Source organism: Pongo pygmaeus, chromosome 16, assembly GCF_028885625.2.
Source record: "Pongo pygmaeus isolate AG05252 chromosome 16, NHGRI_mPonPyg2-v2.0_pri, whole genome shotgun sequence".
Taxonomy (NCBI): domain Eukaryota; kingdom Metazoa; phylum Chordata; class Mammalia; order Primates; family Hominidae; genus Pongo; species Pongo pygmaeus.
In genome coordinates, this window is record NC_072389.2 from 105,472,949 (window position 1) to 105,485,227 (window position 12,279).

The 12,279-nt window shown below is 49.5% G+C and overlaps 1 protein-coding gene across 4 annotated transcripts; it reads right to left on the reverse strand.

Moving 5' to 3' along the window:
- Positions 1–3,721: 3,721 nt before the first annotated feature.
- Positions 3,722–9,864, reverse strand: LYSMD4 (LysM domain containing 4). 4 transcript variants are annotated; one of them, XM_054450784.2, is made up of 4 exons: positions 8,028–8,221; positions 7,667–7,731; positions 7,487–7,512; positions 3,722–6,043 (listed from the first exon to the last, which is right to left on the reverse strand). In XM_054450784.2, the coding sequence occupies exons 1-4, from the start codon at positions 8,219–8,221 to the stop codon at positions 5,435–5,437; spliced, it is 894 nt and encodes a 297-aa protein (XP_054306759.1). In that variant the 3' UTR covers positions 3,722–5,434. The 4 variants fall into 4 exon arrangements, with proteins under 4 accessions (XP_054306759.1, XP_063509114.1, XP_054306757.2 ...); XM_063653044.1 differs by lacking the exons at positions 7,487–7,512; positions 7,667–7,731 and adding an exon at positions 9,733–9,864 and having other exon boundaries at positions 8,028–8,317; XM_054450782.2 differs by lacking the exons at positions 7,487–7,512; positions 7,667–7,731 and adding an exon at positions 9,644–9,792 and having other exon boundaries at positions 8,028–8,373.
- Positions 9,865–12,279: the final 2,415 nt, after the last annotated feature.

A 12,279-nucleotide genomic window follows, 5' to 3' on the forward strand; every position in this document is an offset into this window, starting at 1 on the left:
TGGGAATTACAAGTAGTAAAACTTCTTGCGATGACACCAGGAAGAAGCAATGTCTCCATGTTGTCATGCATCACCTCTAGAAATTAAAATCCCATGAGTACAAATCGAGACACCTCGTAAGGTCTCCACTCCCCCAACCAAGCCTCTCTAAAACTGTGACACCATTCTGCACTTCAGTGCCCATCAACTCGCTATTGCTCCAAGACTTCCAGTAGCTTCCCACTGTCCATCAAATCCTGTCCACATCACTTAAATGTGGAATTCAGCGTTGCCTAGAACCTAGCCTCAAACTGGTACTGCAGCATTTTCCCACAGCTGCGTTTACATTTCCTTCACGCCAGGCCACCAGACTATTCATAGTTCCCTGTCTGCATAGTCCCCCGTTTCCAGCCTCTAGGCCTTCGCTCACACTGAACAGTGCTCTTTGAAAAGAACCATCCACTGCCATATTACTAAATCCCAGCCTTCTTTCAGATGTCGACTAAGGAAATGTCATCTCCTCCAGATGTTTTATTAGCCACTTGTCATATATTTCCCTCTGTGGGGCATCGCATGTTCCACCATCTCTCTACTCTGGCATAGGACTTTTTAAAAAATTATCATTTCTCCTGAGACAGGGTTTGGCTCTGATGCCCAGGCTGGAGTGCAGCAACACAATCTCAGCTCACTGTAACCGCCACCTCCCAGGCTCAAGCCATTCTCCCACCTCAGCCTCCCAAGTAGCCGGGACTACAGGCACATGCTACTGCGCCTGGCTAATTTTTGTGATTTTTCATTACAGACGGGGTTTCACCATGTTCAGCCTAGGCTGGTCTTGAACTCCTGGGCTCAAGCAATCTGCCCACCCCAGCCTTCCAAAGTGCTGGGATTACAGGCGTGAGCCACTGCGCCCAGCCCTGGCATAGGTCATATCCCACTAGGTTATAAGCACCTTGAGGACAGGGGCCATGTCATGTTATCCCATCACCTCTCGGTATAATTGGTGTTCTGGCAGGTTATGGATGGACAGATGGAAAGTAGCCCATGTTCCTTATTCAGGATAGTGAAATGGTGATGTACAATAACCCAGTGTTTTCCAAAGGTGTGAGAAAGTCTCCCCCAGGTTGTGGTAAGGATTCCCTGCCTCCTCACTGGCACTGTGGTGGCAGTCTCTCGGCAAGTTTTGAGCAGGAATGGGAAGGGGTACAGGTCACAGGTTGGAGCTGCACTTGATCACCACACTGGTCCTTCCAGGGGCAGTGGGGTCTGATTGGTGGTGCAGGAGCAAGGAGGCTGCCTTTCCTCGCAGCAGCTCTACTGTACCAAACTTGGAGAACAGGCAAATTGGATGCTATCCACACTCTCCGAGCCCTGTTCCCCTGCTTGGCCTGAGACCAGCCATACCCTGTCTCTGGAAATAAGCTTGGAAGAGCTGTCCCAAGGCGTTAAGTGCTGGGAAGGAAGCAGCTAAAGGAGGCTCCTTTCCTGACAGTCTGTTTCTCAAAGTCAAGGTGTTGGGAAGAAAGCTGAGGCAGTGCTTGCATGTCTGACATAAAGTCCTCTGGAATGTGTCTAGACTTCCTAGCTCCTTACTTCTAGCCCTCCTAGGCTCCTAGATCAGTTGGATTCCCATTATCTCAAGTAGCAGAACATGTTCCTTATAAATGCTAAACCATCACAGCTGTAGATCATGTGCCTGCCCTTTTGACCTCCACATTCTCACCACCTGTTTCTTTGTTGGATTACCAATAAATAGCATATGGGCTCCCAGAGCTCAGAGCCTTTGCAGCCTCCACGATCGTGATGGCCCCCTAGTCCCACTTTACTTCTCAAACTGTCTTTTTCTCAATCCTTTGACTCTGCTGGACTTCGTGGCCCTCACAACATGGTGTTGGGTCTGATCACCCCAACACAAGGGGCCTGGTTCACTGGCTCAGAGGCTAAATCCAGTTGATTCTCCACCAAGAAAATGGGCAGGTAAATGCTGATTCTACAGTTACTGCGATTCAGGCAATGGATCTAACTTTTCTTATTGTGAGGCCAGTACCCCAAGTGGGCCAGTAGAAATTTTCTCTGCTGTCCCCTCCTGAAGCCATGCCTTGGGAGACCTTAAGCATCCCCCATGTTCTGTGAGCCTGGATCATGCCATAGGCGCCCTACCCCAAGCCCACAGTGGACTGTCGAGCAAGTGGCAGAGCAGAAAGGGATTAAGAGCACAGGCTCCCAAACACCCCCATTTACCAGCTGTGTGATCGTAAGCAGCTTGTGTTTTCCATCTGTAAACTGGGGATAGACGTGCCTGCGTCGTGGGGAGGTAGTGAGGGTAAAGTGGGTGGGTGTATGAAGCTCTTACAGCGCTGTGGCATCCAGGAAGCACCATGGCTTATGTGATTGTTGCTGCTCCTGGGGCTGCAGCCCCGTCTTCCCCAAAGAGGAAATGGTCATGGCTCTTCGGGCCTTTCCCACAGCTGAACCCAGAGGCTTCCGCTGTCTCAAGTGGTTTTTTTTTTTTTCTTCTTCTGAGTCTTGCTTTATCTCCCAGATCTTGGCCCTATCTCGGCTCACTGCAACCTCTGCCTCCCGGGCTCAAGCCATTCCCATGCCACAGCCTCCCAAGTAACCAGGACTACAGGCCCACACCACCAGGCCCAGCTAATTTTTGTATTTTTAGTAGAGAGGGGGTTTCATTATATTGGCCAGGCTGGTCTTGAACTCCTAACCTCAAATGATCCATCCGCCTCAGCCTCCCAAAGTGCTGGGACTACAGGCGTAAGCCACTGCACCTGGCCCCAAGTGGCTTTTAACTCCATGACTTCAGGCACATCTCCTCCCACCCCTCCCCTCCACACTCCCCCAACTGCAGCGCAGAAGGCCTTGCATGGCGGGGCCTTGACTGTCCTCCCAACGTGCTCCTAGGCCGGACCACACCTTCCTCACCTCTGCTGGGCAGTGGCGGTTCTGGGTGACCCTGAGGTGTCTGCTTAGTCCCTGCAGCTTTGTCTCTCCAGAGTAAAATTAAAACGTCATTTGCTTGACAATGGAGATTCCTTGGGCTTCAACATTCAGCACTATAGTTCAACCGAAAAGACTGGAGACTAGATAGCAAATCTATTTCTCTAAAATATTCACTCCCCAAAGACACTGAAAACAGCAAAATGTGGAATAGGAAGTATCGTGGTATTTTTTATATACACCTAATAAAGCAATATTAAAGCCTGTATACAGATCAATCAGCGATCAATCATCCCCAGAGCACTGGTTACCACTTTGTCCTGCACCTGTCCGAGTAACCTCGGGCACAGTACAAGCCCCAAGTTGGTGGCCAGGTGCAGGGGACAGGCACAGTCCTCACTCCTGACAGACACCTCTATCTTCTCCAGCAGCATCCCACATCTTTTAATGCTAAATTATCAATCCCCGAATTTTAAAAGGTTGGGGCGGGTGCAGTGGCTCACATCTGTAATCCTAGCACTTAGGGAGGCTGAGGTGGGCAGATTATCTGAGGTCAGGAGTTCGAGATCAGCCTGCCCAACATGGCTAAACCCCATCTCTACTAAAAATGCAAAAAGCAGCCAGGCATGGTGATGTGTGATAGTAATCCCAGCTACTCAGGAGGCTGAGGCAGGAGCATCGCTTGAACCCGGGAGGTGGAGGTTGCAGTGAGCTGAGATTGCGCCACTGCACTCCAGCCCGGAGGAAAGAGTGAGACTATCGCCAAAAAAAATTAAAAAGGAGGAATCAATTTTCCTTCACAGAAGAAATGATTTTATTCCATTTGAGAAAAGCAAAGGATACATTCTTTGTCTGACAAAAGTGATTCTGTCATGGAACTCCAAGGCCTGCCTGGTGAAGTGCCAGTGGCAGATGTTAGAAGAACCTGTGGCCCTCAGTGACAGGGAGAGCACAGACATTTGGCTGGAAAAGCACTTGCATGATCAAAACATTTCCTATTGCAGAGATTCAGAAGTTCTTTCCATCCTGAAGATCATTCTGGTCTCTAATTTAAGATTGAAGATGGTTTAATTTGCTAATGGAACCCAGGCCAGTTGTTTTTTTCACACAACTGAAAGGAGAGAAATTGGAAATCACTCTTTACATGGTGAGACCTTTGAAACTTTTCTCCAGGCCTCATGCGTCAAAGGCCATCACTGTCCCTCCACCCAGCATCTGGGCAGTGTCTGCCTCCTGTCCAGAACTCTTGGAGGCCGGGCCAAGAGCCACCTCAGCGCCTCCCACCGCTCCATGCCACAGGGCAGCACCAACTCCCACGCAGTAGCAGGCTCTGCCCAGCAGTCCCCAGCCCATCCACAGCACCACTGCTGCCTTGGCAGCAGGAAGGGCTGGGAAAACTGCAAGCCTCTTCCTCCCTCAGGTGTTCTGATCGCCTTTAACAACAAGGGTCACCTCTAGCCCCTCCATCAAGCCTTTGGTCCTGGAACATTGTGAGTTACATTGTATATAGTGTTAAGGGCATCACCCAGAGAAAAAGGACGAAGCAGCCTTCTCACTCTGGAGCTCCGAAGAAGTGAGCCAGGGAAGCAGCAGGGGGAGCGCCCTGTGTTAGGTGTGCACAGGGGCTGCGGCTCTCAGCACAGGCCTGACGAATGCCCAGCTTCAGATGCCAACCATGGTGGAGCCTCAGTGACAGGCACTCATCCTCCCCTCCAAACACTGGCCTGCAAGAGCTCCTTCCAAGGAGGACAAGTGGGAGAATCCAGACAGCCACACTGTGGGACGGCTCCTGCGGAACTGGGCACAGCCTGTGTGTGCTTGGCCTGGGAGATGCCTGTGTGTCACACTAAGCAGCTCTAAAAGGACAGGAGCAGGACTGCCCTTTATTCAACAGTGCAGCAGTTTGGGTCCAGGGCTTTATCAACTCTAGAAATGGCATTGCCTCAAAAAGGCTAACTGAGGGGGCCAATATGAAGTAGGCTTGTTACAATTGTAACTGTCACTCTCTAAAACAGGGTGGCATGCCAAGACTATTCCACAGCACCTTTGCCAGGCAGACAGAGAACACTCCTTCTCAAAGCCAATCCCCACTCCACAGCAAGTGAGGATACACCGAGAGCCAGGCAACCCATGCAGATGCCACTGGCTCTCACACTGCAGGTCCCTTCACAGAGGCCATTTCTTTCCCTCCAAGCACGTCCAACTTGGGGGTCCACACAGTGCTGCTATGAACTGGCCAGTCCACTAAATGTCACATGGAAATGGCTCTCTTGCTGCACCTCTCTGGATAGAGGCTGAGGTCGCTGCTGTTTTAGATCCTGCCGGCTTAGACTGGGTAAGGCCATGCCCAGGGCCAGTGCAATTGAGAATACTGCAGTGACTTCTGAAAAGTGTCCATCCTTCCCCGGAAGCAAAATGCAGCACCCCTAGGCCATCGCCAATGACAGCTGAGGCACATCAACAGCCAATTGCTAAAGCTGGGCTGATTCTTTAAAAACAAAGCTTAGTTCCCTGCCTGGGTGGTCTGACTGAACTGGCTGTCTGCAGAAGGGACGGTTGGCACTGCAACTGCTAGTCTGGGGGCTTGCCCTGGAACTGTACCCATTGCCATTGAGCCATTGGGGATGACAGCTGTGTTCAAGCTATTAGGGGTCTCACCACTAGCTTGTATTTTAAAATAGACCAAATAAAAGATAGGCAAGACAATACCAATTAGAAGCATGATGAAAACAGCATTCCACCACTGAATGCCACAATCTGCACCATCCATTGGCGTCTTTGGAGGTGCCGGGAGCAGTGGCTGATGGGAGGTGTCTATGCAGTAACTTTCATGTAAAAAGATTTCTGACTGCACTGCACACTCAATGTCCTGGTCAATCCCCTTAAAGAAATCCATCAGTTGGCTGGCCTGGGCATCGGTGCCTGCACCTGCTCTGTCTGCATCTGGCAGTTCCACGGTCACTGTGGTCTCGGAAGATGGGCTCAGAAGGGGTTTTAGTTCTTTGTGGGTCTCTGTCAGGATCCCATGGTTTTTCACTGGAATCTTAATAGATTTCAAAGCATATAAGTCTTGTTCTCTGATGAAATTGTTGACTTTCTTGATATCTGCAACCTAGGAAAGCATGAAGATAAACATCACAAAATATGTGGAGCTCCTTAAAAATAACTTTCCAGAAAGTGGCTCTTAATCTTTCTGGGTGATGATTCAAGCCCACTTCACTGATGAATCTGATGAAGACTGGAAAACTGCAGCTGTACACAAAGTGAGTTTAGGCTGAAATTTTGTTTTTTTGCTTTCACTCAACCTCAATATATAGTTAGTAATCAGATATTCCTAAAGATTTATAGGTTTGAACAATTTAAGATCAGTTTTGAAAAACAGATCTTTCTTAAACTGTTTAAAGTGTGACTGCAACAAAATGCTTTGGGCGAAACCACCATGGCACTAAAAGGAATGTTGCAGCCTTTTCCACCTTTAACTTTTGAGGCAATAGTGCCCCCATCTGCCTGCCTTCCCCCTCATGCCAGAACTAAGTAGCTGCCAGATGTTAGCATTCACCAAACACACAGCCTCAGCCAGCTCTGCAGACACACTCAAAATCCAGTTTACCTGTAATAAAGTTGAGAGATATGCCCTCGGCATTTTCTTTCCCAGAAACACTGTGGGGTATATAAACTTATTAAATAGAAGTGACTTACAGTTACAGTACTAAATTGTCAGGAAAAAGGAATAATGCTATGAGTTTTATCAAGTAACTAAGTTCATGACAAACTCCTCTCATAATCAAACACTAAGATTTAAGAAGCAGGGGGAAATTTAAGTCAAAGGGTAACCGCTCCCTCAAACTAATGTTTGAAAACTTTCCAAAAGCATCAGAGATGAACTCTAAACTTTTAACACTTAAGTCCACTTAAACTAGAAAGTGAATACAGCCAACAGATCTCATTCAAATCAATCATTTCCATTATTATTCAGCAACTGCTGTTATTGTAACTGAATTGGGGTAGGGGACATTTTTAATTTACTATGTCCTGAATCTAATGCATGAGACCCTTGAGATCTTTCTGTCTCTGCCTTTAATAAATTAAGAGCAAATTTATTTACTTCAAATAGGAAAACTGATCACTTTTCAAAGGCTTTATATATTCTTTACAGATTTAGACATCACCACACCAAGAAGCCTACTCCATCTATTCTCCAGTCTTTGTAGGACAGGCTTCATTTTTCAGCCCATGTTCTGTAAGCCACACAGTATGCCTGCAGAAGCTGCTTATTGGAGCCAAATATAAATGTCAGTACAATTTAAAGACCACTATGTGTCCCCGGAGACCAACCTGTTTATTTCCCTGAAAGACCGCAACACCCCCACACAACATGTTTTAGACATTTGGACCTTGTTAGATAAGACACTTGTAGGAGAAAGAGATGTTTTAAATTAAGTAGCTTCTATACCCTTAGAGAAGGCCATACAAATTTGTAGCACAGTGTTAGCAAAGTGAAATAGTTACAATCTAGGAGAAAATGCAGCAATTCTAGAAATACTTTCCTACTTACTTTGCCATTGTTAATCACTCTGAATGCTAAAAACATAATTAGAGAAAAACAGGGTTATATAGATACACAGCATACAAAAGATCATGCAGTTCTAAAAGAGAGAAGGTAAAACTACCAGTCAAGTAAGCTACCACCAAGAAAGGTTCAGAAAAATAAAAGCAACAAGAAAAGCAAGCATACCATAGAAATCTGGGATTAAATTCTGCCTGGTATCTCCAGCCCCATTAGGTCTAAAATAAAATGTGCTCGAAAGAAGAAAAAAGGTTTCAGAATTTCCGTGTGGAGAAAACAGGAAAAGGGGAAGTTCCCTGCAGAGAAGGAAATGCGCTAACCCTCCCTCTTTGGGGGCCAGGGTTCGGAACTCAAGGTACTCCCCACCTGCATTCCAATTCTGGCTAAACAGGGGAGTCCTTGGCTGCTACAGCAGGCCTCTCCTGACGGCCTGGCAGGGTTAAGAAGGGCGGCAAGGGCACCCACCCTGCAGTGAGTTCCCCGTGTTCCTTGAAATGGAGTGGGGCAGAGCCCCTGAGGGGTGTCTTACTTTGCAGCCATACTGCAGAGCCAGCTTGTTGAGGCTGTCTTCCTGGGCCAGCTCCCGCTGCAGCAGCACCACGTCACCTGCTCCCGCCTGGTGAGGCTGGTGGACACCGCTCTTCTGGAGCTCCTTGCCGCGGGGCCGCAAAACCACACGGTGAGACTCTTCTTCAGAAGCGTCCCCCGAGTCCCCACTGCCATTCTTAAACATGTATACGTGGCTGGTCGGAGTCCTACAGACAACAGCTGGGCCTTGGAAGGTCTTGCTTAACAATTCCTTGTGCCTCATTTTCTTCACTGAAAACCAAGCCCGAGGGTTAATTCCACAGAAGACATAATCATCCCTCCACCGCCTAGTTTCAAGAGAAGTGTCTTGTTAGAGAGTATATTCCTTTTCCTAATCACTGCAAATACTCAACAAATATCAATAGAAAAAAAAGAATGTGCTTATGCTGGCTGAGATGGAAGAGGATAGGCAGAATAAAAACCCTTTGTTTTTTCTAATTGCATACGTTTTGTGCAGAAAACAAACCCTGCTCCTATTCCTCATCCATAGCTGTCTCCCCCAAACCCACATATGTAAAGAAACAACTACTTTTGGTCTCACAGTAGTAAGCTGAGATCCTTGCAATGGAAAGTAAGGGCTGCTGCCAGCCTCCGTGCACTCAGAATCTTCAACTCAGAACCTTTGCACAATAACTCTGCATTCAATATTTTACACATTGCAAAGTGTCTTCACTAAGAAGGTGAACGCTAAGGACTCTTGCTTAGAACTATGGGACTAAACTGCTCTTATTTCGACACAGTTTAACTCACAGTATGTGGAGCAAGCTAGCGGGAAAATACATGCCTGTCAGCCGGAGAAAACCGTCCGGCTTGCTCACGGGTCACTTTGCATTCATTACTTCCCCATGTCTGGTTTTTATTTTCACGTTGAGTCAACAGCCAAAGCCACAACACCCCTGTTCCTCTCTCCAAGTTGTTCGGGTGAGATTCCAGAAACGAAATCTCGAACACGCCGACAACTTCAGAAAAAGGTGGCTTCGGAGCCACAGGGGAGCAGCCCATACGGGGACAGCCTGTGGCCCCAGCTCGACCCCCTACTCCCGGCCCACGCCACGCCTTCGAGGGCCACAGACCCACAGCCCGCTCCGCGCACTCCTGAGCCTGCCCAGAGGAGGGAGGCGGCCGGCGGTCCTCGAGGGGTTGAGGGTCACCTGCAGGACCACGGCGGCAGCCCGGGGACGGGGCCAGCCTTCGCGGCCGAGCTCAGGGGCGGCAGCAGCTCTCAGGCCCGCTTCCCTCCGAGTCCCTTCTGCGAAAAGATGCGGCACCTCAACAAGAGTTGACAGGAAAATGGGGAGCGGCCCGGCCCTAGGGCTCCACGGGCGGGGCCCTAACATTCCATAAGGCAGAACCTCTGACCTCTGACCCCCAACCCTAGCCACCTGGGGCCAGCCCTCGACAGTCGCGGCCACCGCCCCTTCAGCTGGAGGGTCCCCCTAGGAGCCCGGGGAGGGGCGGCCCGCCTGCGAACCCACGAGCTAGGCCAGGCCGCCGTACCGCCATGAGCCCGCGCGGCTCCCTAGCCAGACCGCGGACCCCTCGTCCAGACCCCGGTACCTCAGCGCCCAGGCTCCGCCGCGACCGGCGACCGGCGACCTGCGACCTGCGACCCCCCGACCTGCGACCCCCGACCCACGACCCACGACCCGCAGCCGCCGCCGCGCCTGCGGATTGGCTACGAACATCAGCAGGGCCCTCCTGGGGGCGGGACTGGGGAGGCAGCCAATGAAGTCAGCGGTGGGCGGGCACTGGAGCGAACCTGGCTGCGCGGAGAGCTCCCCCCCGGGACCACAGGGCCCGGGGCAGGGCTGGGGGCGGGGCTGGGGGCGGGGTCAGGGTTCCATACCCCGGACGTGGCCCTCGCCCCGCCCACCCGCCTACCAGGTCTACCCGCGCGGACCCTGGCTTGTTTACGCGTCTGTTCGGAGTAATAAAGCACCTCGGATCCTCCCTCCCAAAGTGCTTGGCTTTGTGCTGAGCCGCAGCTTTCTCGCCCGTAAAGAGGCCTTTGACCCCGCTTGTGGGTAATGATCTGTAGCTGTGACTCGGGGTGGATTCCAGTAGCGTGGGGTCCCCTGAGCCCTCCTGCGGGGAAGGGCTGGGCGCAGATGGGCGAGGGGTCTGTCTGCGGCGGGATCTGCACTCCTGGGCCTTTGAGGGCCGCACCAGGGGCGGCATTGCCCCACCCCGAGAAGAAAACAGAAATCCACGAGTGTAAAACATGGATGCGGACAACAGGGACCAAGAAAACTTAAGTCGTGTTTATCAAATGTCACGTGGCTGAGGATTTTTTTAGATTAAAAGTGATGGAAGAATTCTCACACACTGGCCGGGCGCGGTGGCTCACGCCTGTAATCCCAGCACTTTGGGAGGCTGAGGCTGGTGGATCACGAGGTCAGGAGTTCGAGACCAGCCTGGCCAAGATGGTGAAACCCCGTCTCTACTAAAAATACAAAAAAAAAAAAAAATTAGCCGGGCATGGTGGCGGGCGCCTGTAATCCCAGCTACTCAGGAGGCTGAGACAGAGAATTGCTTGAACCCAGAGGCGGAGGTTGCAGTGAGCCGAGATCCCACCACTGCACTCCAGCCTGGGCAACAGAGGAAGACTCCATCTCAACAAAAACAAAAACCTCACACACTAAGGCACAAAGTTTAGAGCTTCTACTTAAAAAGGAAAACCAAAATTAAAAAGCAGATAACCTGGGGAAAATAAACTCAACACAACAAAGGATTAAAATCCTTCGCTGAGAGAGACTTCATATGAATAGGAAAGATGCTAAGATCTCAGTAGGTCTGAGGGAGACCTCAGAGAGAACAGGAGCAGATAATTCAGCAAACAATGCAAATGGTCAACAGGTTGAAAATGTTTTTAACCTTCACTTGCAATCAGATTAAACAACAAAGCAAACATTAAAACAAGATCTCACAAACCTTTTCCCACTAATAGGATTTGACTGTGTCCACACCCAAAACTCATCTTGAATTGTAGCTCCCACAGTTTCCACCTGTTGTGGGAGGGACCTGGTGGGAGGTGATTGAATCATGGGAGCAGGTGTTTTCTGTGCTGTTCTCCAGATAGCAAATGAGTCTCACTAGATCTGATGGTTTTATAAAGGGAAGTTGCCCTGCACAAGTTATTTTCTTTTATCTGCTGCCATGTGAGACGCACCTTTCACCTTCAGCCATTATTGTGAGGCCTCCCCAGCCACGTGGAACTGTGAGTCCATTAAACCTCTTTCTTTTGCGCAGTCTCGGGTATGTGTTTATCAGCAGCGTGAAAACGGACTATACACCCACTTAAACTAAAAGTCAAATTGTTAATCTTGGTGGACAAAGCCCAAAATGGTCTGGACTCCAGGACTTACCCTCCCCTAACCCCCAGGGTTCTCAAGACTCTGGCCTTGGAATGAGAGTAACATCATCAGCTTCCCTGGTTCTGATGTTTTTGGACCTGCACTGAACCATATTATCTGCATCCCAGGGTCTCCAGCTTGCAGACACCCCTGTCCCGGGACTTTCAGTCTCCATAATTGTGTGAGCCAATTCTAATCTCTCTCTCACTCACTCTCTCTCTGTCTCTCTCTATAGGTAGACATAGATATATACATCTATAGATAGGTAAATAGATAATAGATATCTCCTATTGATCAATAGATGATAGATAGATAGATAGACAGGTATCTCCTATCGGTAGGTAGGTAGGTAGATAGATTAGACAAATTAGATAGATAGATAGCTCCTATCAGTTCTGTCTCTCTGGAGGACATATCTATCTGTAGATACATAGGTATCTCCTATCAGTTCTGTCTCTCTGGAGGACCTGACTCTGTATCTGTAGATAGATAGGTATCTCCTATTGGTTCTGTCTCTCTGGAGAACCTAATACAGGCTTCAAGGCTCCTTCTCTCAAGCTGCTTGCATTACTGGACTGTCTGAGCCTCAGGCCTCAAAGTAAGTCATCTTCCCAGTGAGTTCTCCCCTGTCCACCGGGTGTATGTAGGTGCTCCCTTAGTGCTCTGTGAGAACACGGTTTCTTCATAGTACTTCCCAGTTCATTTACTTGTCATTTATTGCCAGAATACTCCTGTCCCCATACAACTTCCAGGGCCCAGCTGAGTGGCGGCGTCTAGAGGTGCTCATTCAATATGGGCTCATTAGGAGAGCTGTTCTGATGACCTGACCCAGGATACGGG

Bases quoted from the DNA above. Each gene is read 5' to 3' on its own strand.
- LYSMD4 (XM_054450782.2), bottom strand. From the start codon at position 9,771: ATGTTCGTAGCCAATCCGCAGGCGCGGCGGCGGCTGCGGGTCGTGGGT. The intron at 8,374-9,643 runs GTACCGGGGTCT...TCTTGAAACTAG, and splicing joins GGCGGAGCCTGGGCGCTGAG to GCGGTGGAGGGATGATTATG. The intron at 6,044-8,027 runs GTAAGACACCCC...ATGCTTTCCTAG, and splicing joins CTCTGCAGTATGGCTGCAAA to GTTGCAGATATCAAGAAAGT.